The sequence below is a fragment of the Pithys albifrons genome, chromosome 3, assembly GCF_047495875.1.
Source record: "Pithys albifrons albifrons isolate INPA30051 chromosome 3, PitAlb_v1, whole genome shotgun sequence".
In the NCBI taxonomy this organism is placed as follows: Eukaryota; Metazoa; Chordata; class Aves; order Passeriformes; family Thamnophilidae; genus Pithys; species Pithys albifrons.
Window position 1 is genome coordinate 55,515,852 of NC_092460.1, and position 26,338 is coordinate 55,542,189.

General features: G+C 36.4%; 1 protein-coding gene across 5 annotated transcripts in view; it reads left to right on the forward strand.

The window, feature by feature from the left end:
• The window catches only part of NR2C1 (nuclear receptor subfamily 2 group C member 1), a 47,009-nt gene extending 20,995 nt beyond the window's left edge, over nt 1-26,014 (forward strand). For 3 of the 5 annotated variants that reach the window (XM_071552068.1, XM_071552070.1, XM_071552069.1), the window contains 12 exons: nt 2,967-3,197; nt 6,400-6,481; nt 8,490-8,669; nt 10,648-10,795; nt 10,897-10,987; nt 12,221-12,405; nt 14,563-14,725; nt 16,095-16,216; nt 19,225-19,364; nt 21,579-21,716; nt 24,822-24,927; nt 25,464-26,014. In XM_071552068.1, the coding sequence (XP_071408169.1) occupies nt 2,967-3,197; nt 6,400-6,481; nt 8,490-8,669; nt 10,648-10,795; nt 10,897-10,987; nt 12,221-12,405; nt 14,563-14,725; nt 16,095-16,216; nt 19,225-19,364; nt 21,579-21,716; nt 24,822-24,927; nt 25,464-25,638 (1,761 nt within the window). In that variant the 3' untranslated portion in view covers nt 25,639-26,014. The remainder of the gene's footprint in view (nt 1-2,966; nt 3,198-6,399; nt 6,482-8,489; nt 8,670-10,647; nt 10,796-10,896; nt 10,988-12,220; nt 12,406-14,562; nt 14,726-16,094; nt 16,217-19,224; nt 19,365-21,578; nt 21,717-24,821; nt 24,928-25,463) is intronic. The other 2 variants (XM_071552071.1, XM_071552072.1) reach the window with 2 other exon arrangements.
• The last annotated feature ends 324 nt before the right edge of the window (nt 26,015-26,338 follow it).

Sequence of the window (26,338 nt, forward strand, 5' to 3'; positions counted from 1 at the left end):
ATAATTGTCTCAAATCTTGGAATACAGAATCCTCAGAAAAATGTTCTGTAAAATCTGTTTCATTAGTCACCCTTTTTAGGGAATGCTAACATTATGAGAAAGGTTGAATGGCACATTTGTTAAACAGACATTTCTGCACAAACCAGGTTGTAATAAACAGGTGGATTAGTCCTCTGTATTTAGACACTTTCTTTTTTCTAAAATAGGAACACACAATTATTGAGGTGTATAATTCATCAAGATGACGTTCAAATGGAAGTCAAAACTTATTAACAGACAAAGCCTGAAAGCAATAAAGAAAAATAATATCCTCCATGATCATCAGGGTGCTTGAATGAAACACATGCGGGAAGTGTATTTTTTGAAGTGACATATTCCTGGTTTACAACAGTATAATTTTAGCAGTATTGAGTTTCAGATTATTAAGAAACATAATGTGTTGTCACTGAGCCCAGATGGATTCCTTTCAGAAGATAAGTGTTTCTCTCTCTGATTATTTTTTTCTCGTGTCTCAGCATTTAGGTATTACAAGTTCTAACACTTTGGTGAACTTTTCAGAGTCCCTATTGCAATTCAGGTGGGGTTTTTTCAGGTCTATGACCATAGAAGGTCAGGTGCAGACAGAATGTGCTTCGTTCTCTAAACTGCTTTCTATGCCTCTGTCAGTTGTCGGGTGCTTGGCAGCTGAGAAATCATTTGTGCAGATTGAACTGCCTTGTGTGGGTATTAAGGTAACCCTGCCCCTACTGTGCCAGGCAGTGAAAACCACCCAGGCATCCTCCTAGAACAGCAGGGACCCATTGAAGCAGCTGGGACTCTATTTATTAAATAGGAGGTGAAGTGAATAATGTGAAGTAGCAGTGGCTCTTCTGCCTGCTGTCCTGCCATATTTATCTACAAATACATATATTTTTTAAAATTATACAGCTGAGCTACAGTAGGAAAAAAGATAGCTTAGTATATATACATCCATCCCCAAAATAATTTTAATTGTAGTTCCAATTTGTGTCTTCACTGTTTGGGACATGCTGATTTTTTGAATATACTTTGTATAAGCCCGTCTAGATAAGTATATGCCTTTTTTGATGCACACACAGTTGCACTTTTAAGATATGATAGGGAGAAAGATTTTGGATAAGAATGTCTTTTGAAGTGCATGTCTGGAAATTCAAGAAACAGCACCATATTCGGTGCAAATTTGGCTTTTGTATATGCCCTGTTGAAGATAACATGCATTGGATTATTTGTCCTAATCCCAATAACAGTAGATGTCTTTGGAAAGAAGGAGAATGGAACATCAGCTGCTTGGAAAATAGTGAGAAAGGACACAGGAGAAATAAAGTTTGTAAATGAAAGAAAATGGAAGGAGGAGAAGGAAATTGAGAAAAGAAGAAAATTAAAAAGGCAAGGAAATTTGCCTTCTGAAGAACATAGAACAAACATAAAGGAATTAAATGGAGAAATAAGGGATTGTTGTAGCCATTTGTGGTCCCAGACAGGTGGATATCTGAGAAAACTGAAGGGAAAATCAATCATGTTGATAATTATTGTTGTGGTTTTGCTTTGTCTTTTCACCTACACCCCAAATCTCATGATAATTTACGTTCTTTGGCATTTGGGATTTTATCATCTTACCTGGACTTCTCTCTTAAAAAAAACTTTTAATTGCGTTTTGCAGACGAAAAAGAATTGAAATTTTATCCATTAAAATGTTAATATTTGAAAGGGGCAATATTACTGTGTAAATGCTGAAATTGGATACTTATTTCTGCTTATCTTTTTAAAATGCAAGCTGTACACAGGTTTTGTGAACAGACATAAAAGCATATCAAGCATTTAGAGAAAGCAATAAGCTTATTGTGAAGGTGCAGTAGCAAAGTTCATGAAGACTTGTGTGAAATTATGCCTCATTTCAATTTCTTCATGCCATAGTTCTCCACCTAGGAAATATAACTAATATTGCCACCCCAGTTAATATGGCACTAGTTGTGGTAAATGTTAGACCATGAAATAAATAATTTCATCAGTAATAAGGACTATGTAAATGTTAGGGATCTGTAAACAAAAATAAATGTTTAGTTACAGGATTAAAAAAAGTCAATAGGAGCTATTTTATTGATCTGTAATTCAAAATAGTTGGCAGGAAACAAACTTTGCAGGATGATTCTCCTTGTCTCCAGAATAAAACAGACAATTTTCCATAGACATATTGATGGAGAAATGAAGGGGCTGTACAGAATCTTGATTTTCTCTGGGGATTATAATCTTTTAACAAAGTTGGCAGAAAATGGAAGATTATTTAATAATTATTTAATCTGCTGTATTTGTGCTTGAAAATAGGGGTAAAATGGAAAAAACAACCTGTAGGTTTGTTCTTGATTATTAAATGAAAATCAGTTTTTTCTTAAAAAAAAAATGGCAGGGATAGAACTTGATTTATTTTATTTAGAAATGTATATGTACAAAAAGGTCCCCACAAAATGAAGCCTAAAATGTATATACATGTGCAACAAGATTATTGCTTTTCTTGCTGTGTGATGCTTACCTTTTTCACTTGGACGTCTCCATTTGTGGTTTCAAGAAGTTTTCTGTTAAGCAGCCAAACCCAGGAGGTGCTGAGCACTTCATGTAGTATGCAGTGAATCCAAGAGTTAAGATTTTTCATAACTCGGTGGGTCTTGAGCTTTGAGTTCTGAATGCTAAGAATTGTCAAAGGTCTCTGTAGTGTTGTAGAAGCACAAGTCAGTTGTAAAAATTGACTTCAAACACCCTTGGTAGAAATGTGTTTTAAATACAGTGAAAATCCAAGTTTTCACCTGAGTTTAATTCACCCTTATGTGTCAGAGGGGAAGATGATCCTGCTTCACAAATGTCAAAGGCAGAACTCCCATTTTCTTCAAGTGCCCAGCTTGGGTCCAGAGTTTAACTTAAATTACCATAACAATTTGAGATAAATGTATTATTAGATTGTCACAGATCAGCAGACGGGCCAGAAGATTCAGATTGTTACAGCACTTGATCAGAGCTCAGCAGGCAAGCAGTTCATCTTAACAAATCATGAAGGCTCTACCCCAAGCAAGGTGATCCTTGCCAGACAAGATTCCACTCCAGGAAAAGTTATCCTGGCAACTCCAGATGCTGCAGGTGTCAACCAACTGTTTTTTGCATCCCCTGATATTTCTGCACAACACATCCAGGTAGATAATACACTTTATTTCATAATTTTCATTCAAATGGGATAAGAAAAGATGTTTTATTTCCAAATAACTCTGTCTGGGTTCTCCTTTTTTTTTATTTTGTTTTTAAATTCTCATTGTGGTAGAACTCACTGTGGATATTTAAAAATTATGAAGACAATTTTTTTAGTAAATTTATTGGCTCATGACATTAGAAAGAATACAGTTATTTTTGCTGTCATTTCCAGATCCTGCCATGCCAACAGTCCTTTATTTCTGCTCATTGACTCCATCTGTTTTCATGTGTTGTTGAAAAACATGCTCTTCATCTTATCAAGTCTTCATCTTGTTATGTCTCTATCACTTAATGTTTCCTTCTGCTTGTTTGCCTTTTCGTGTGTTGCTGCAACTGCAGTTGGGCTGTGTGAATTGTACTCCATGGCAATTGTTCAGATTCTTCAGTAGGGAAATACATTACTCAGTGGGGATGGGAAAATAACACTAATGATTTTGGGGTTACTAATGTGAGACTGTGAATAGCCAGGGTTGTAACTCCCTGAACTGGTCCCCAGGGCACCCTTCTCTCATGCATGTTGCATGTGCTGCTTCCTTAGTTGTCACCCTCCAGCTTCCAAGCGTTCTGTCCCACATCCTCAATCTGACAAGGATGGGATTGTGGAAAACATGAACAGAAGACCTGGGAGATGTGACTCCTTCAGCATGAAGAAGGAGAGTACTGCACTCCAGCTTGACTGTAGTTGCTGCATATGGTTTACCTGTGTACATTTTTGCTGCTGTCAGTGTGACATTTATACGTCAGTGTGATAGGCTAGACCTTTGGGTAGCGCAGTCCATTTAGTCCTGTATCTTACACTTAAACAATGTCCATAAACAGCTGCTTAAGGAAAAGTGTTAAAAACTGGGCAAGTAAATAATGGTCTTTCTGATTATATTCTTTTACTTTATTAGCTGATGATACAGAGCGACCTCCTGATTTGGAGACTGCAGCAAGACCATCATATTTGATAGCTGCTTCTAAAGTTAAACAACGTTTTGTTCTTGTGTTTATAGACCATACTGCTTTGGTCTGTATAATATAGTATTGCGTGCTGTGCAGAGAATACTGTAGTTGATTAATTAGATGTCTCTTGCATTTTAAGAGACAAGTATTACAGAGTGTGAAATTCTTTATAAATCACCACTATATCCCCTTTCAAGTAATCTCTTTTCAACTGAAGACCCCTAATCTGTTTAGTTTGTACTCTTCTGTGTGCTAGTCCGCTCTGGTTCACTACCTACATATTGCATAAGCTTGAAAGAATCTCTGTATTATATAATACTTTTGGTTTTGAAACTCACAGATCTTTGCAAATGGACATCCAAGGTCCTTGCTCCAAAAATTTGATTATTGTGAATAGTGGAGCACTAGCAAAAGCCAGTCCTGTTAAGGAGAGGCATTGAAGCACGTTTAGTGTTGCCATACACTTTACATGTTGTAAGCCTCAAAAAAGTATAAACCAGTGGGATGTGATTTGAAGTAATCCATATAAAAATTATTTTCAAAGACAGTGTAAGAGATGAGAAGTGTGCCACACTGGTTTGAAAGATAAACAGGAACAGAGGAAATCTGAGCAAAAAGTTGAAAACCATAGTTGTCAGCTGATAGGTATGGGTAGAGATTTCCTTTCTCTGCTTAAAAGCTCATGAAATACAGATACTGTTCATTTGTTGTTCACCTGCATCGTCTCTGGGATCTTTTGTATTTTCTCCCTTAAATGATCATCTCATCTACAATTTCACCTCTTCTGTAGCCTCCACTTGAATGCCCATTTCTTTGTTCTGCAAAAACCCTCTCTGTTATTGCATCTTATCTTTACATTGACTCATTGACCTTTTCTCCCATCATCTATTTTACCTTCAGTTGGTCTTCTTCATATTAATAATCAATTTTTATTCTTAATATTCAGGGTCAGTTCTCTGAGTCTGGGATTTTTATCTCCTCATGGACCCAATTCTGTAGTCCTTCCTTATGTCGAACTTCCCATTTCAGTGTGGGTTTCATTTATGGCAGAATTTAGAATTTGTTTATATATATTTTATATAATATAATGAAAATACATAATGTTAATACTGGGAATTTAGAAGGAACAAAAGGTTGAAATTCTCTTAACTCATCAATCTTATTTTTCTTAAAAATATATTAAAATAAATTAATCTCTGAGACATTATTGTTAACAAACGGTAACTAGAAAGACGTATGCTTGTTAAACTTTCCTATATGTATCATCTGTACTATCTTCCAAACTTTCTAAAAAGTGTGATTTCTTAATTTTCTCTATAGAAGAGAGGGCACTTTTGCTTTCAGTGACTTACCTTTCTATCAGAGGTCCTGTTCTGAGGATGTGATGCAAGAATGAGAGAGTGGCTTCCCATTTAAGACACAGCAGAAGTTAAAAACGCTTAAATGTTCTAAACTATATTCTCTTTTTAACATGAAGAATATTCTTTTCTTTTGTACATTAAGATTGTTTGGTTGTTACTTTTAACTTGAGTGTTCCTTTTTTACATTGAATTTTTGCTGTGCTTTTTTTATGCTGTGGTGAGATAGAGTTTTCAAAGGTCAAATAAAAAGTTCTAGTGCCTACAGTGTATAACTGGGATTCTTATATTAATGAAGCTTTACAGGTACCAGATATAAATGAATGAGTCAAGGATACTCTAATAATGTCAAGCTGTTACTGCAAACGGAACTGTGTACCAGTTGATAGTTAGTGGTAGTGTCCAGAGTACATTCTATTGGTCCCTATTTGTGTGTATTGTAAAAAAGGAGTGTAGATATAGTAGCCTCCACAAAGGATTTTTTTTGTTCCACCTGCTTAATGCTTCAGTCTCTTTTGTACTATGAAGAAGTCATTAGGATATACATATACAATTGAACAAAAGGTAAGAGTATCCAGATGTTAAATGTTTTTTAAAATGTTAGTCTATTTTCCAAAAGTAGTACTTGGAGAAATGAAATCTTGAATTCTTATCAAAAGTATGACTAGTAAAAATTTTGTTCCCTCCTGTAAAGGAGTACAGTGAAATGGCACATAGCTGCTTAGTGTCTCTGAATGTAGATTTAGTCCCCTATCTTAGAGAAAAACTACAGGCATGAGATATATTTTACTATTTCTACTTGGTAAGAGAAAGAAAAATTAAATTCTTTAACACTTCTTTTCAGATTTTAACAGACAACTCCCCCAGTGAACAGGGCCTAAATAAAGTGTTTGATCTGTGTGTTGTATGTGGAGACAAGGCATCAGGTATTTATTATTTTCTTTCTTTTTCTTTTTAAGGTGGTGCAACTTTATAAAGCAATTAAAAATTCTTCTGAAGCTGTGTAACAGTTTGCATGCTTATACATATTTCTCTGTATCTCTATACATGCACAAAGGATTCTCTTTCAGTGGAGAATTATACTAAATGGTACTCTGGTACCCCTGGGTGGGACTTACTGTTGTTTACATAGAATCATAGAATATCCTGAGTTGGAAGGGACCCACAAGGATGACTGAATCCAACAACTGGCCCTTCCCCAAGAGTCGCACCATGTGCCTGAGAGTGTTGTCCAAATACTTCTTGGAACTCTGTCAGGCTTGGTGCTGTGACCGCTGCCCTGGGGAGCCTGTTCAGTGTCCAACCACCCTCTGCATGAAGAAAGAATCTTTTCCTAATATCTGTCCTAAAATCCCAGTGGCACAGCTTAATGCCCTTCCCTTGGGGCTTGTCAGCAGAGAGGTCAGTGCCTGCCCCTCCATTTCCTCTTGTGAGGAACCAGCAGACCACTATAAGGTCTCCCCTCAGCAGGGAGCAAACTTCCTAGAAAATAAACCAATTTTTTTTTTCTGTGGCACAGTTTGGCATTAAAGATACAGTTGCTAGAGCTCTAAATACATGTCAAACTTCACCCATCTCAAGGAAATTCCTGCCAAAGTAAAGGCAAAGAGATCTGATTGGTCAACTGCAGTTGTTAAAAGTTCTCTGACTCCCCAGGAGGGCTGGAGTCTCCCTTGAGGGGCTGGAGATCCCAGGAGGTATTCCTGCTGTGCTGACCTTGGAATTCTGAGCAGTGTTAATGAATCTGGGGAGGGTGCCATGTTTCTTGAGCAGCTGCAGGTTCTGGGAGCCTCCTGTGTGACAAGCAGTGTCATGAAAACTGCTTTGCAGACACCTCCAAGCTGGAGTCCAAGAAGCCACATTCAAAGAGCAGGTGAAGAAGCAGCCCCGGTGCTTTGCAGAACGAATATTCACAATCCAGATACTGTTAAAATGTTTCACATATTATTCTATTAACATATATGATGCTTTTGAAATTTTATGGTTTAATAGTGTGGTAAAAAGGTTCCGATAAAGGAACCTAGAAAACCTGTCAGAATTTTTAGAAACTTCAGTCAGATGAGACTGATGTGTCTAAAAAATGTTTATGAGGAGTGAGGTAAGAATCTAAAAATATGTTTTCTCTTAAATTAGGTCACGGTTGAGAATTATTTCTGTAGTGTGCCCTAGTTATTTTAAAGATCCATAAATCAAAATTGTAATTGTCATGTATGCCTTAATCAAAGCCAGTACGTTTTAGTAATGTTTATATTTTATGCAAAACCAAAATAATTTATTTCTAAAAGTAATTTTAAAACATTCTTTTTGTAATATATCTTAGAAATTTTTTTATTATACAGAAGATTCACAGAACTGTGGGTGTTTTTTTTAAATTCTTGCTGTTCTAGATTATTCTTTTATTGAAGTTTTACTGAAAGAATTAAGGATGTAACATTACTCTGTTAGGAAAATGGAAGGTGAAAGTAAAGCTTTGAACTGATTGCCTGCTGCTGTCAAATGCCACATCTGAGCTTTCCATGGTTCCATTATTTCGACAGTAATGAGCAATCACAGAGCTGGTCTGGAGGGACAGTTCGAAAAAAATGCTGGAGAAATGTATAAATGAAAATGGCTTTTTTTGCTGTGTTCCTGCTAACCTGTTCTCTTAGCTTTTTTTAACACTGCTGTCAACAGATAAGGAAAGAATTTAATAAGCAACTTTCCTGTTTGTAAAATCTGTTCTGTTTCAGTGCTTTGAACTAGAAAAACTGTTTACTCGCTTTTTTACCTTGTTTTATAGCCCAGATATGTTTCAAGATCTGTAACCTATGTGGAAGACAAGTGTTTTTTGGGGGGGCAAAATAGCAAATACTTATTTTTTAATAAATGTAAACTCTAAAAAAATAGTATTACACTGTAAAATTAATACCACAATTTATATTGTTTTGTAATTAGGGCGTCACTATGGAGCAGTGACTTGTGAGGGATGCAAAGGATTCTTCAAAAGGAGTATCCGGAAGAATTTAGTTTATTCATGCCGAGGAACAAAAGACTGTGTCATTAACAAGCACCACCGGAACCGCTGTCAGTATTGCAGGCTGCAGAGGTGCATTGCATTTGGAATGAAACAAGATTGTAAGTCTGAACAAGAGCAAACTGTTATAGTGGACAACTGTGTTAAGCTTTGTGCTACATACAATGCAAATTGCTATCTTGATTGTATTTTTAAATTATTGTGTCTTTTTCTTTAAAGAATTGTACAGATTTGGTGTGTCAGAAATCTGAATGCTTTCAAGCATATATATTGCTTTATAAACTTAATAAGCACATTGTATTTGGTGGAAGTGAATGAATTGTTACTCCTGGGTGGCAAATGTCAAGCATGTCTCTGTCTCAATTTTATTAATGCAGTTAAGTTTTTCTATGTGTAAATTAAGCTACTGAATGTGTTGAGTTCAAACCTTCTTTTCACTTTTTCCCCAACTGAGAATACTGGCAATTGCTGTTGGCTTCTGGCAGAGCTTTGCAGAGAGTTACTCACAAAGCAGGGATCCATAGTGATCTCAAGTTCAGTTCTTAGAGATTCCTGCAGATTCCCAGTTCCCTTTTAGCTTTCCATACATTAGATGTAGTAATACTTCAATACCACAGCACTGTCAGAGTACCAGGCACACAGAAAATCAAGCAATACACAAATGCTAATACTGCCCTAATACTGTGACACTGCTGCTCTACATACTGTATTAGCTCTGCTCTCTGTCATCCAGCTCTTGTTCTGCTGACCTATTGAACCTCTGCGGACGTTTTCCTCCTTACAGCCTTGCTTCTGTCAGCAGAAATCAGTAACACTTTTCTAGCACAGAGAAAATGAATTCAGAAAGGGAGGAAAAGCTGGGGCAGTGGAAGTGGATTTTTATCCTCTAGTTCAGTTTGCAGTAAGTAAGAAATGGCCCCTCCACAGAAGACTTTTCAAGTAGAACAACATCACTGGGGTTAGAGATTGGGAGGCAGGAAAAGGATCTCTGGGTCATGGAGGAATGCTGAGTGGCAGAGAGGATTGTTTGGGAATAATCTCATTCCTCAGTGGAATGGGGAAAGGCATGAAAACTCAGCATTGTCTTGGACTGTAGCTCTGTCCGGGGGAGTTATTTGTCTCTTGAAGAAGTCTTGGTCTTAGCACAGTCAGATGCTGATAGTAAGCACAGGGTTAGCAAAGCAAGATGAAATACTTGCCTCCACCTCTCAGCCTTTCAGAGCACTATTTATGGGTTGCAAGCTGACTTTAATGGTGTTGGCAATACTGGATGATATTATGACATTTGGGTTTTATGATACTTACCAATGTAAAAATCTGAATAGCATCACAGTCTGTTGCTAATTTGAAAGCTTTTTAATTTTTTCTCTTTACTTACACATTTTGTACATTTCCACATTTCCCTCATAGGGTATAGTAACATAAGTTTCACTGTTTTCTAATCCATTCAAAGCAAAGTGAAAGGTCTGTAGGCTAAAGCTCAGATTCCTTCCATCTAGTTTCACTAAGCATTCAAATTAAAATTATGATTCTTCTCTAAAGTCAATGGTTGTGGGTCAGGATGTTGCCTAGATAAATCTTAAATGGTCTGAACTGAACTTTATGATTGTCCCTTTCCATCTGCATTGTCTGAGATCCTAACTTCCGAAGCTTCTTTAAGTGCATAAAATTATGTGGGTTGAACACAAACCCATAGTCCATGGGAAAAGGTACTAAGAGTTCTTTACAAAGGTAGTAAGAGTGTGGGATAGTGAAACTGAGAGAACGAGAAGCCTTAAGCTTCCACTTCGATTCAGATTAGAAGTAAGGTGTTAAGGGGATTTCTCCCTTAACTATAGCTTGGAAATGCTGGTGTTTGTATGTTTGGTCTCAGACATTGACTACTACATCATTTCACTTAGAATAAATCAAATCAGTTTGCTGGGTTTTACCCAACTTGTTAGCTTGTTGGTTATGGGATATATTTTATATATATTTTAGTTATTTTCAGAATTATTATTAAAATAGAGTATTTAATAAAAAGTATTATTTCTTAGTCTGTAATTTGGCGTGTGATTTAATAGTTGGGTATTTCTTTAGCTGTGCAGTGTGAGAGGAAACCTATTGAAGTGTCAAGAGAAAAGTCTTCTAACTGTGCAGCTTCTACAGAAAAGATCTACATTCGCAAAGATCTTCGTAGTCCATTAGCTGCAACTCCAACTTTTGTAACAGACAATGAAACAGCAAGGTATGTAAATTACACTCAGAAGTAGCTATCTCTGTCTCCTGAAGCAGGAAAATTCAGTTTTAAAATGAATTAAAATTAAAATTTGTGCTGTTTTCTGTCAGATCGACAGGTCTGCTGGAATCAGGAATGTTTGTTAATATTCATCCGTCTACAATCAAAAGTGAACCTACTGTGCTGATGACTCCAGACAAGGTATGTGATGATGTGGCTGATAAATTAAGTAGAACTTATTGCTGTAATGTTGTACCTAAGGAGGGAAGGGTGTTCTTTTGTACCTCTGGTTACATTCATTTTAAAACACTCATTTACAACGTTAGCCAGTGTTGCAAATGCCTTCTCTTTGCAAGAATCCTTTTAGCTTCACATAGTAAAAGTGCTAAAAACACCATAAAGCAAATGACCTTCCATCATGTTTTTAGACAGCTTTAAGGAGTACATTACTGTAATTTTTTGTTGGGAAGTCCTGATACTTGGCTACTTGTTTGGTATAAATAAAGTGAGGTGTTCACAAAACCTCTCATGGCATTATCATGGTGCATTTTGTAAATACTGATAGATTTTTTCCTCTGAATCACTACTTTTTTTGCAGAGCTAATCAGAGCTCTCTCAGCCAGTCTTATTTCTAAGCTGTTTTTCCTTTGTTTCCATTTTATTACACTTCCTGATCCACTAAAGCCGTGTGATAACTTGCCTACATATGCACTGTAGGAAGCTTTTGTATTTTTCTAGCTGATATTAAATTACCTCATACTGTTTTTGTGCATTTTGCCTTGCTTGTTCTGTCTGCAAAGGGCCCCATCAGATGCTGTTTATTCCATGTCACTTTTCCGGTGCTGTAGAGTATGACAAGTGACATGTAGTGTGCTGGTGTTAGTAGCATACTTGTCTGTAATAATATATTTTTTTTTTTTTTTTTGTGGGGCAGGGTGGGAAATGTGTTACTGCCTCTCTGAGTTGCTGGTCAGTACTGGATCATCTTGTTCCCTCGAGGTTAAATAAAGACATAACAAAAAGGCTGCAGCAGAATTAATTTTCTGCTTGCTTTTAAAGGTGACTTGGAAAAGAAGGAATGCCTAAGTTCTGATACCCTGTTACTACTGACTGATTTACATGGGGAAGGAAGGAAGATGCTAAAAATTTAATCTAGTGCAATCTTACAGTCCTGGTGACTGACTAGTGAGTAGAGATGATAAATCCTCTTGCTGTAGTTACCACCTGCAGTATTCTTTCTAAAAGAAATAGGTAGCTATTACTTTTAAAAGTAAATGCCTCAATATTTCATGTCTCAAATGCAGTGCTGTGTCTAATTACCCATTTACTGAAAATATGTAGATGCTCAATTCTTCATTTATGTAGAAGACTCTTCTATTGCAGGTTAACTGCTGCCAGGTACCTGAGAATTAAAAGTTGTTCTTTTCCCTTTAGGTTGAAGCATGTCAAGGAGATTTAAGTACACTGGCAAATGTGGTGACTTCATTAGCAAACCTCAGTAAATGCAAAGACATGTCACAAAGCAGTACAGAGCTATCAGTGATTGAGAGTTTAAGTAATGGAGATGCATCATTATCTGAACTAAAGCAAGAAGAACAAGCTAGTAGTGATGTTACAAGGTAATGTGTGTTACAGTTGAAAAGTACTACTTTTTTTGAGAAAGTCTCTATCAACTCAGACCATTAAATCTTCACAATTAGAAAATTTATCTGCTTTAAAAGTAATAGTATTAACAGCATAAGCTCATGTAGAAGATAAAACTCTAAGATTCTTCCAAGTGAAATCAAAAGGAAGTTCCATTTGAGAAATACATCTTTCTAGTTGTTTGTACTTGTAATTCATTTCAATTTAAGTGCTATTACTGATTTTCTTACCTTTTGGTTGGCCATATTAAGGTATGTTAGATTCTTGTACTATAGTCCTAGTACTTTGTATCATCCTGAAGACTGGTTCTTAAGAGATCTCACCTGTGTGAGTAGTTAAATGCCTGTAATGATTAATCACCTTAGAAGACTGAAAAGCATTTTTCTTCTACACAGGAGAAGTCACAGAATTCTCACTATCAGTACAAATACATTCAGTGAATATCCTAAAAACTTGTGTCTTGCACTGGTTTTAACTGAGCCATGGTGGTGAGCATATGTGTAAGATATTCTGGGTAGTATGTACTCAGTTACTCCATCAATCACAGTCATGTTCTTCCTTGGTTGTCATCTCATGCAAGCTTCTGACAGCTGTCCCAGCAATATTCTTTTATACCCCAATCTACATTGTACATGCTGTTCTGAAAATGTGTGTGTGATGAAATCCATTAAGAGAAAAAAGGTGGGCATATAGTGGTTTGTACTGACTGAAATACAGGATTTCCCCATGGTCTCTACTGCTTTGTATAATTACAAGCAGATTACAGCTTTTCTGCTCCTTTCTTTATATACTGCTTAGAAAGTCAGTCTGACTTCCTGCAGATACTGATTTGGGCCTTTCCTTTGTCTTCCTAGGTAAAGAATGTAAGAATATGCCATTGTTCTACATGCTGATAAACATCATTCAGTACTATGGCTGCTCAAAGAGATGCATAATCTTTTGTTTCCTGGCACTTTCAAATGCTTTTTTTTGCCAACTTCAGAGCTTCTGTTGTTCAGTTTTAAAACTCTCTGTATGGAAAGGCATCAGGTTCTCTCAGCCAGAGAGCTTGAAAGAGCTCATGTCCAGTAGGTTACCTAAAAGATTTACAGTGGGGAGGTTCAAGTTAAACATTGCTGTGAAAGGGAACTTGTTACCAAGTGAGAAAGTAATGTTTTTCACCAAATCATTGATTTCCTTGTCAGGCCCTGTGTGAGCTTGATCTAACAAACAGATGTTTCCTGAAGAAAAGGAGTTTACGGGATTTTAGAGAGCACATTTTATCCATCCATGCTTTTCATTTCTTTTATTATCTTATTATTATCTTTATTGTATTATAAAGCTGATAATCAGCTTTTGTAAAGTTCTCAGACCTCAGTGTGTAAATTTTTTGTGCAACACTGCATACAAATGATTCTGCTGTCAGGGTATGTTGTCTGTCTGTAGGCAGTGATCAAGCCTGTATATTTTGACTGAAGGTGTACCAGTTGTGGTTCTCAAGTGCATTTGTGAAGAGAAAAACAACACATCTGTTACCAAACAGCAAAATACTGAGTAATATCTGTGCTTGTCCTGACATCTCCCCACTAACATTTTGCTTGTGGCAGGCAGGAGTCAATGCCACACATCAGAGTGTGCTAAGGGTGGTATTGAAAGCATGGGAGTGCTTTCTCTTACATATTTTGAAGCAGTCTTTTCAAGTTAAGTTGAAAAACTTAACCACAACTCATTACATAACAAAAACCACCAACTTAGTCTGGTTTTGCTTCATAGCAGTAAAAACATGTAAAATTTACACATGCACTAAGTGAATGTAACAGCATCTGATGATCATGTCCTCAAAATGCTGATGCCAGCACTCTCAGTAAACATCACTAGAGAGATCTTGAAAGGCAAACTGTGATTCAGCAGCACAACCAATATGTCAAAACTGTGAATTTGTTGGCAACTGGTGTGAGCAGGATCTGCTGCTAATTTTTGTTTCAGAGTTCAGGGGAATGTCAGGAAAGTATGCTACTGATTTTTATTTTCGAAATCTCATTGTTTGAAACAGATGTTTAAATACAGGTTTCAGACTTGGGCAGGTTCCTCTTAAATTGAAACTGTCTCTAAAATATAAATTTATTTCTTTTTGTTTGTTTGTGAACTTACAGGGCATTTGACACTCTTGCAAAAGCGTTAAATCCAGCAGAGAGCACGGCATGTCAGAACTCTGAAAGTGTTGACGCCAGTGCACAACTACTTGGTGGAGAAACAAGTGGAAATGTCGTTGAAATAGAGGGACCACTACTCAGTGATGCTCATGTAGCATTCAGGGTACTGCATTTTTTTGTTACTGTTGACTATTTATAACCATTTTCACACAGTAATGTGAAATACTGATCTGATTAAATGTTATTTTGAACTTCGTAGAGAAGTAACTATTTTTTCTGGTATTTGCAGTAAGTTCCAATGAATTGATGCCACGAACGCTGCTTTTGTTCACTGGTTTACTGTTTGGGGAAAAGTACAGCACTCTTCAGTGATTCAGCTGCACTGCTTATTCTGTAGTTTCTTACCTTAAAAATACTGGGTAATCCAGGCAAATAGATTGTCATAGACAAAGGCTCACATGAAGCAGAGCCATCAACCACATCTCCCTTGTTAAGAGGTGGACCTGATGCAATCTGCCGCTGGTTTTTGAGACTTTTGAATGTATTTATCAGTTTCTTCATTGTGTAAATACCCTATTTTCCTATTAATTGATTTTAATCATTAAGGGAAGATACAGTTTCTGTGTTAGTGAGCCTTACATTTTCTGGCTTTGTTTGTCATTTTACAAGCCTACAGACATTCTCCTATCCTATCTTCTCGTTATTCATGGACAAATCAAGAAGCTTGCTCCTCTGAAAACTTCTTTGGTACTAGGCATTTGACTAAACTTTGTCCCTCTCAGCGGCGTCTGTTTTGCTCACTCAAATAAATATCTCTAATGCGAATGTCAAGGGTTTGGGTTTTTTTTGTAATTGTGTTAGCCAGACTGTTATATTAAGAAGTACTAATTTTTGAAGACAGAATTCCAATGCTATAATCAGCAGATATGGGTCAAATCTCACTTTATTCACACGTGCAGGTAATGTCACTGATTTTTCTCATGGACATTGAGAAGGGTAAAGCTGGTCCTTTCTGACATATATTGGTTGTATGTTTTGGACTCTGGAGCAGATATGTATTAGGTATTTTACTCACACATCAAAAGATTTTCTTATGTGTTTATTTGTAAAAATATTAATTGAAAATACAAAAAAGATGTTTTGTGAAATAGAATTCACAAACACACTCTTCAGGAGTTGTGGTAACCCCTCTAGTGCAAGCAGCTTCATTCCAATTACAATGGTTCTTCTCTCTTATTCTTTAAGTGTCTCAAAAGTTCAGTTTTATTTTTGATTTTCCATCTCCAGGTGTCCCAGACAGGAATCTTTATCTCTGAATCAAAACTTTTGCCTTTTTTGTTGGTTTGTATTTACTATGGCATATAACAGTGTGGCTAATAATGAAAAAGGCAGTCATTCAAATTTCATGTCAGGATTATATCATCTTTATTTAAAAAATATTTCCTTTTTCACTTAAACACTTAAAACTGACTTTTTTCTAAACATTTTATGAAGAAAGTAAAAAGTGTTGCATTTTTCTGTCTGCTCTCCAGCTCACCATGCCTTCTCCTATGCCTGATTATCTTAATGTTCACTATATCTGCGAGTCTGCCTCCAGGTTGCTTTTTTTGTCCATGCACTGGGCACGTTCCATTCCGTCTTTCCAAGCTTTAGGGTAAGTGTTCAGTTACTCTGTTGGCTTAGGTTGTGAATATGTGCTTTTAAATTTTTTGGTTTTGCTGTCTTCTTCAGGGCCTTTTTAATATAAAACTTCTTATTAAAACTGTTATAAATCATAGTCATTAAGGTAAATTTTGTGAACTAAATCTATTCCCAAATTGAGTCTACTTCAGGACTTTGGTCAAGTTTTGAAGGAAAAAGGAGTAGATTTACAGCAATCAAATGCCTGCACACTGCTGCTACTTTATTATATTTTTAGTAAATAGGAATTCCTATCATTTTTTTAATAGTTACAGCCCTAGGCTATGTCCTGATGATTATCAGGCAATCACCAAAAAAAGCTCCTTTTTTATTTTTACCTTTACAAGGTGAAGTAGCAATAGTAATTTTGCCTTTAATAACCCATATGAAGAAAATTATTAGATAGATTCAGCAAACATTCAGAATTAAATTGTCTCAGAGGATTTTCAAAAAATAAATGGTTCCTGTAACCAGAAAGTCTTTCTTCCTATTCTTTTTACAGTTTGTATAACATCCTGCTTCTCCATCAGAACTCAGTTTATCACTTAAAATTCTTAAGATAAATGTAGTAATCCATTGCAGATCATCATGAAAAAACATCTCAAAACTGCATGGGGAAAACTGATTTATGTTATTTTCAGAAGTAATTTTATGAAGATACATGAAAATAAAGAGACTGTACAGTGTACAGCTCTGACACAAATGGAATATAAATCATGTTTGTTCTCATCTGCACTGCCTTTCTTTAATTCAGTATCAAGGTAGTGTATGACAGTGGCAGAAAGAGAATTCCTTTTTGAAATGAGGGATTGTCTCCTTTTCCAGGAAGGCTGTCAAAAGCAGGATGATCTGTGGTTACCATTTGTTTCTACTCAGATGCTTAAGCCAAATAATTCTACACTATTTAATTTAATTAAGTCTGTGTTTTGGAGAAGAAAAAAGGAATATTATATAAAGTTAAAGAATAGCAAATGTAAAAAATAGGTAAACATACTGTTTCATTGTGGTAGAAATTCTTGCCCTGCAGCATTTCAAAAGACATAGCAAATGAACAAATACATTATATCATTACAATTTTTAAAAGGTTTTTGTAACAGAGACACTGCAAATTAATGCTGTAATGACAAATGGGAATTGCTTTTTAAAAATAAATTGTTGTACAGAAGACTTCTCTCTCCAGAAAGATCTAACAAGAAATGCTTATAGAAAAAGCTGCACACGTTCTTTTAATATTTTACTGCCCAATAGATTTTTCTGTTTGAGGGAAAATTACAGAGCAGTAAGGTGTCTGAATAGTGTTAGTATTCACCTGTGCTAGCATTTACAGACCCAATCAAGATCATGGGCAACAGTATATTTGAACACCTTAACACATAAACACACAGTTGTCCTTTTGAAGAGCCTTAAAATAGGAACTGTTTTCAAATGGAGATTTATTTGAAATTAATGCAGCCTTTTCAGTTTGAGCCCATTGTGTCCTATAATTTTCACTTTCACAAGGGTGACTCATTTCACTTTTTAAATGAAGAGAAATTCCTGATGCTGATGAGCCAAAACAAAACCATGGTAATGGTAAGGAATAAAAGGAAGGTGGATAACTGGATGGATATCTGGGTGGTTCCCTCCTCTGGCAGTGTTCTGCTTGGTCACATCAAGATAGTTGCCTTTGGCCTAATCATGTATATAATGATACCGAATTACCACTTAGTTCATCTTCTTGCAGGAGAGTCTTGGTAGGCAAGAGTTTCCTGATGAAACATTCATCAAGCTGGTTACAACCTTCCAGTGTTTTGAGGCCATTCACGCAAACTTAAGAGTTGGTTCTGGTCTTAAGTTTGATCAGCCATAAAGATGTTCTACATGATACATTATCTACGCACATATCTGATAAGTAGCCAGTACACTCTATTTGCATTGTTTCTCGGTATTCCCTTTGGCAGGGATGAGTGAGGATGTGACAAATATGTGTAGAAGCTGCATGTACAGTATCGTGTCTACCCTTACCGCAACTTGGTCATAGTAAAAAATACTGCGCTTGGTGAGGTCTCCGCAGTCCAGTTAAGGACAGGGCTACATTAACCTGTCATTTGGCATCAGTATTGCAACAAATAATCAGAAATGTTCTTGAAGAACATAACATTTTTGCAAAAATCCAGTTCGGTGTATTCTTGTAATTGAAATTCTAGCTTTAATTTGCTTTTCTTCCTCAATAGGTCTTAAGGTAGTGAGCTGTTCTTAAGCTCTGTAAGTTAGAGATGCTTATTACTGAAAGTTAAATTACTAATATGGAAGTTGTTGAATATGCATTGATATATTAATTTTAAGCCTCAGCATTTGAAAAAAAGTCCTGACTACACATGAAGCTGAAAGTAAGGACTAATTCTTTCAGCAAAGAAATTCTTATGACTATTATTTGAACTTTGAAGTCTGTATTTCAAACATTCCAAACATGAAAGGGTTGCATAAAATAGCAGTCAGGAAGCTCAAAACTTGATCTCACATATTCCATTTCACATGTATCTTTAATTAAAAAGCTACACGGATCTGTCAGTTTTCAAGTGACAAAAAAAACCCAACAAAAACCTTTGAGTCTGTTCTACATCCACAATAGAGGAATAGTGCAAACTTTTTTTTTGTCCCTGCTTGTAAATGTTATTCACAGACCAGGGTGAATCCTAAGAAAATTAGCACGATGGAGTACACTGTGACAATTGTCATTTTCTGTAACTTCACCTTGCTTTTGTGATAGAAATTTTCTCTCTTTTTAGGTCAGTTAAGCAAAATATATTTGTTTACAGAAGTCACTTTAAACCAGGTATTTTAATTCTAGTATGCCAATTAAAATGATGTGGGGTTTCATTATGGTCCTGGTTGTGAAGGTTGAAGTAGATTAATGTTTTATGAAGTGTTCTTCAAATTAAAAGAAATGTGTGAATGCAAAAGGCTGGTTTTATTAAGTGAAATTATTGTGTTTTTTAACAGACAGGATAACAGCATATCATTAGTAAAAGCCTGCTGGAATGAACTTTTTACGCTTGGTCTAGCACAATGTTCTCAAGTTATGAATGTGGCAACTATATTAGCTGCGTTTGTTAATCACCTTCAAGGCAGTTTACAGCAAGGTAAGGTGTTTACTGGGCACATGCCAGACTTGGGGAATTGCTTGATGTTTTTTAAGTATTGAATCGCTCAGACACTTTTTACTTGTCCTTCAGCTGTTAATGTAAGTTTACTGTTTATAGAATTTCATGGTTAGTATTGAAACAAATAATACTAGAAACTACAGTTCACAAGATGGAATTTTGCAGCAATTTTGCAAAAGTCAGCTATGCTAATATTTATTTACAAATATATTTTAAAAAATATAAAAAAATACCCATCTGTCTAATATGGGTTAGCATTTACTGGGGTTGTTTTTATTATGTGTTGTAGTGTCTAATAGTGTTATGCTGTTCTGTTAATATCATCAGCCCAGATTAGGAATATATTGGGCAGCATCAGTGTTAAGATTACACAAGTGTACTGTGAGTATGATTCCTCTGTATCAGGAGTATAAAGAATGACCCCCCTGTCCTTTCTGTTCATAGCTGTGAGACAAAGCAGTAGAACGCCAGCTTGGTGATACACTTCCTTTACATAACTGGGCTCGTTGACTTCTCTATACTAATTTTAGTCTACATGGAAGTCTTCAACATATCTTCAACTAAGTACACTTTGTTCCTTTTTAATACTATGTCCTGCATCTTTGGCGTACTTTTCATTCAATTAAAAGACATGTCAGTTGACCTCTTTCCTGCTGTTCTTCTGAGCAGGAGGGGAGTCTTTTTAGCTATTCTTTGTGTGCTTGTGAACACTTACAAGGTTGTCAGCACTGAAAGCTAATCAGTCAATGATAGTGTAGTCTTCATCAGTTCATAGTCCTAACACAGTATTAATAAGGCATGGGCACATACAAATATCTATGCATTTTCAGGTTTAACTGGATTTTTGAGTTGTTTGCTGTTAGGATTATGAAAATTCACTGTTGCTGATGCTATGCAAACGCAGGTTGGTAAGCTGGAGAAAAACAGCCCACTTGACTATGGATTTTTCATGTTCTTTTGTGATAAGGTAATTCATTATTTCTGAGGGGTTAAAAATACCTACAAGATCCTCCTATAAATAACTATACTTTAAAATTAACTGATCAGACCACAAAACGTGCTGGATCAGCTAAAGACATGGACAAATCTATGATTGTCTTTAGGAGGGATACAAATGGAATCTGGAAACTTTTGCCTATGTCATTTTAAAAGCACATTCACCAGAAAGGGTATTGTAGTAATTAATCATTTTTATCACGACTACAAATACGTATTTTTACCATTTAAACTGGGATTTCAGTTTGAGTGCAAAAGTGAGTTGTGCAAAAGTGAGTTGTGCAGTATGCCAGCTGCAGTGTGTCTGAGAGATAACAAGTTTGTGGGATCCAAGGACTCTAATGTGACAGTTTATAGCTGGAATGGGATTTTCAGGCTGAACAAGGAGAACAACTTTGCACCAATCACATTCCCCTCAATGCAGGTCAGGGAAGGTATATATTAGTGTGGTCTTTGACTAAAATAAGCCATGTATGTATGGCCAGATTTCGCGAATGCAGATTTGGGCAGGGCTCTCCCCATGTGGGTGTGCCCTTCCAGCCTGCGCAGTGGATTGTTTAGGTGAGGCACAGCGTGTGCAGAACTGGCCCCACCATTTAAGTCCCAAGGTCCATCTGCCATGGCCGAGCGAGCTTGGACAGTGACAGCGAAGTCCTCGGGACTGTCACAGCACCCGGTACTAACCGGGGCTGACCCTGCTGAGCATCCGAGATCTGACGGGATCAGATGGCAGGGAGGCATTGAACTGCCAGGGGATGGTCCCCACTGAGACTCGAACTCAGGACCTTGGGATTCAGAGTCCAGAGTGCTCTTCTCTGTACACTAACCATAAAACTGTACACTAACCTACCACACGGCACCTGACCCTTAGACATAGAGCACAGAGCTGCAGTAGCAGTGTATTCTTTACTTACACATAGTCTATTCCTTCCCTGATTTTTTTTCAAACTCTAGTGCATGCCTGATTACTGGAAGCTTTAGTGGTAGTAAGAGTCCTAGTTGTACAATTAAAGGGGGAAAAATTATAGTCCATAATTTTACATGTCAAGATTATTCAGACCTAATATGAATTATAGATGGCATAGATTTCTCACTGTTTGAATCTAGTAAAATAATTATTTTTAAAATTCCAGTGTGAGCACATTTTTTGCATGTGTGTTGACTTGGGATTTTATATTTATGTGTGTGCTAACTTAGATAAGCTGCCAACAGACAGAGGAAGACTAGTAATGGAGCATGTCTTCAAATTGCAAGAGTTCTGCAACAGCATGGTTAAGCTTTGTCTAGATGGATATGAATATGCGTATTTGAAAGCAATCGTCCTCTTCAGTCCTGGTACGTAATTATTCCAAATGTAAAACCTTAACTGTGCTATTTGTCGCCATATAACTTCATCATACATGGTTACTGTTACTTCCAGAATTACAGCCTCATTGTTGAGGAATCTTGGAATGTGTGTGATGAGGACTGTAGGAAGAAGAGGGTTGATCTTTTAATGTAAATAGCCAAATATTGCTTTGTGGATTTTTTTTTTGCAGGGAGACTTTCATTTCTTTTTATTTGGGGACTCTTATTCTTGCCTCTGCCACTGATGCTTTTTGTTCTTTTGGGTTTGGTTTTTTGGTTGTTTTAATTTTTTTACCCCCTCTTTATTTATTGGTCTTAATTTTGTGCCTTCTTTCTGGGGTACATTTTCTGAGGACCTGTAGTTTAATTTTCTGAAGTTGCTTTTGCACATCCAGCTGGAATGGATTGAAGTTGGGTTTTTAATGTATGAAAGACTTCCCTCTCTTGTCATTGATTCTCACATGCAAAATTACAGAAACATCACCTCACTTCACACAGATATTTTAATAATGCAAATAGCACTTCTGGTGAGTGAACACCACAAACATTCCCTTGTTATTTCCATCTTCTAAACACTATTTGCTTAATGTACTCTCAGTAGTGTTAATGGACATACATTAGACAGTGAAGGTAAAATGAGTATTTTTTCCTTCTGGGTGATGAGTCTGCAGTATGAAGGAGAGAGTCCTCTGGGTATGGTAGGTAGTGAGTAGTTAGATTTTCTACAGTCCAGTCATACAGGTTACACAATTACAAAGTTAATTTTCTTTATCTGAAAGTTGTAGAATTAACTTTTCACTAAAGGCATTCAGATATTATATAAGTATCATGCAGGGCTTAGATTCATCATTCAGAACTGGGATTCAATATAAAGCCAAAACGCAATATTTGATTAAAGAAAAATTTATAAACCTCAAGTACTTTCTGTATCTCCCACAATTTTTCACTATTACATTTAGAAAGTATATCTTCAGTCACTCCATTTTGCATCTGAAAGTTTTCCTTAATCCTTGTTGCTCTGCTTTTTGTAGATGCTGATGTCCAATAGAAAAGATTGGAGCAGATGTTAAAAAGCTGACAAAAATCTTACTGACCTTCCCCCTGTCTGTAGTATAGGACATGAAGGAGAGCTGGGTATTTGGTTTGTCAGTTCTGTAGATTTATTAGATCTAAGAAGACCTTTTATTTTCTGTTCAGCTGCAGTTCACCTTTTCACAGAAAAATCAGTTGAGATGAGGAAATTTTTTGGAACTTGGACACTTCCAAAATGGAAATTCTAAACAGGTTTTCTAATACACAGAATTTATATATTGTGAGGTTCTTGCTTTACAGTTTCCCTCATATTTGTATGGTCTATTCTATATGTAGTATCTACAAGGAGTATCTGTACCTCCCAGGAAAAGTGGCAGCAGGAATTCATTGTATTTTATCTAAGTGCACAAACAAAACTCTACATATCTTCCATTGCGTGCTCTCTGTCTCTCTCTCCATATTATATATATATATATACATATGCAGAGGCAGAACCCTCCAGGAAAGATGATACATTCCCAGAGAATATTGCAGCGATATTGTGGATCACAAATGAAAATCCACTTGGTGTGTTTTCATTATGGAAAAAAATCCTGTTGTCAGTTCTCATCACTAGGAAAGTCTTGCCTGGTGTTGTGTGTTTACTTTTACAGTCTACAGAATCACAGGAACATTCCTGATAAGCAGGACCCACCATGAGTTTAAATACAATATTAAGCATGCTTGAAAATGTTTGCAATTTTTCTTTTCTGCTGAGGACTGAAGAGTTGCCTGGACATGTTCAGAATAGGCAGGCTACAGAATGGAGCTGGGCCGTGCATGTGGCTGAGCTGCTGCTTTAGTAGGTCCTGGTGACTTGCTGTCTTCTGTGTCAAGCCTGCTTTTTGATTGCCACAGGACAGCCCTGGGAAAGAGATCTGTGTAAAGGGTGTGCCAAGAAGACTTGGCTGCAGCTGTCCTAGCAGTGATCTTCAAACTACTGTTTCCAGAGGTCGGCTTCTAGCTGTGGTCCTGGCACTGCTCTAAGAGCAGCGCCGTGAAGTGATGCGTTTTACATGACAGTGATAACTCTTCAAAATGTGTTGCTTCTGTATGAACTAATTAACCTTTTGTCCTCTGCGTGAATTTGAAATCATGCTTTCAAAATGACTGAATTACTATATAGAACAAAATACTCCTCTGTGAAATGATGCATTCAGAGAGTCCAGCGTATCACATTACTGCTGAATTGCTGTCAAAGCTTCTATATCCGCAGATCAAAAACCTTCCTGGTGTGTTTACTTAGTTTTGTGTATTTGGAGAGGAGTGTGGCTGTTAGAAACAATATTTTATTGCACAAAGTTTGGCAGCTCATTTAAGATCCCATTTGTGAAAAATAAAATCTATGTGATTTGTCATGCTGCTATGACAGTAGAATATTGACATTGAGAGAGATGGATAATAAAAATTACAGACTGTGAAGAGAGTTCAGAATAACCAGATAATAATTTTCTAATGTGACTTGGCAGTTAGGCTGATATCCTTTCTTTTTAGCAAGATTTAGTTTCCAAGTGTTCAAATCACTGCTAAAAGTTATGTTTAGCACATTTGAAATCTTTGCAAAAAATAGTTGAAAAAATTATCTGTTACATATCTCCTCCAGTTTTTCAGAAACAAACTGTTCACAGCTTTTTTTCTGTTTTTTCTGCTGGTCTAAATTTTATCCTTCACTTCCCACCCAAATACTATTTGTGCATACAATATTCCAGTAAATGTCAGTGTATTGAAACATTGCTGTTCTACTGCTACACAGAGAACAGAGTTGTATCATCAAGATAAATGTAAACATTACAAGCACTGAATTTATTTGAACTCTTCAAAATGTCTGGTTTTATTTATGAAAAGCTAACTAAAACATAAACATAGAGGAAGAGAACTATAATGAGGTAGTGTCCTCCACTAAAACAGAAGTTGCTGCGGCTACCACATAATTATTTCAGTATGTTTACTATTGGAAAATCTATGGATTTTAGTGCACCTTCTATAGAACAGGTATAACAATGAAGAGTGGTGTTTTTTCAGATCACCCAGGTCTAGAAAATGTGGTACAGATTGAGAAATTTCAAGAAAAGGCTTACATGGAGTTCCAAGACTATGTAACAAAGGCATATCCGGATGATACTTACAGGTCTGTAAGTTTAGATGCTCACTTGACTGATTCTCTTTTCAGAGTTGTTGCTGGTACTGCTTTGTACAGTATCTCTTGTAATAGATATGTACATTTTCTTCTTACCTCCTTAAAGGTAAGAATTGCCTTTAGAACGCTTCAAATATTATGCATGTGCTCATACATACTATGACTATTATTTGTCTACTCATTAATTATTAATTTCTAAAATTAAATATCCGAAATAAAAATTAACGTTCAATTTGAATTGCACCTACTTGGTATATTTCCTCATTCAGTCTAAATCCAAACATTATACAGTCCATGTAGTTGACAGACATACTCACATTTCCTGTACTTTTGAAGACATGATTAGACATGAGTTTAATCCTCTACTGATTTGAATATTTAAGCCCTTCATGAACTCGATATAACAAATTTTGACTAATAATGTCCCTTGTAAATTTTTTCTCTTTTTTTAACTAATGGTATCATTGGGAATAACACCAAACTCTGTGATCTGCCGAGTAATGCTTTCTACCAAATTTATTTTGCAGACTGTCTAGACTACTTCTCCGCTTGCCTGCACTTAGGCTGATGAGCGCTGCCATCACTGAAGAGCTGTTCTTCGCAGGACTAATTGGAAATGTTCAGATTGACAGCATCATCCCATACATTCTGCGAATGGAGACAGCAGACTACAACTCTCAGATAATAGGTCACGCCGTATAAAAGCAGCAGTCCAGGATTCTGTACCATGGCACTCATGGTGGTGTAAATGCATACCCTGTCTCCAAGAGATGGTAATAGCCTTCCAGTGCACCTTTCCAAGGAAGGCTTATAGTCCTTCTTTCCAGTACACTTGGGAAATGTGGTGGAGTGTATTAGGATAAAGGATCACTTCCTATTTTTCATCTTCAAGGACTTGTAAATTAACTTGATATCTGAAGAAAGTAAGAATTGTCCATCCTATTTTTGTAGATAGACTGACTTGGAATATTTGTTTACAAAGCCCAGGCTTACGAGGAAACTGAAGAAGCTTTGACTGAACTAAGGTATCTTGACTTAGTGTGATGTTTTAGAGAAATAAATTAACTTTCCTCTCTGAGTTGTGTTTTCAGTGTTTTGCTACTAGTTCTTTCTCACTCATCAGATTGAAAATACATGATCAAACATCCTGAGAAGACCAGTGTTTCTGCGCAAACAAGACCAAACTTAGTTTTGGCTTTTGTTTTGAAGAGAGATTTCTTTCTTACTTAACTGAACACTGGATACCATTACAAGTGCAGGGAAAGTAGAGGAAGTTCACAATTTAAAATATTCTGTTGTTATGTTGATACAGTTGATCAAAAGTGAAGCAGCAGAGTTGGTACTGACGGTTTCTGCACATGTGACAGAATACTGCATTGTTGTATTACATGGTGGTACACAT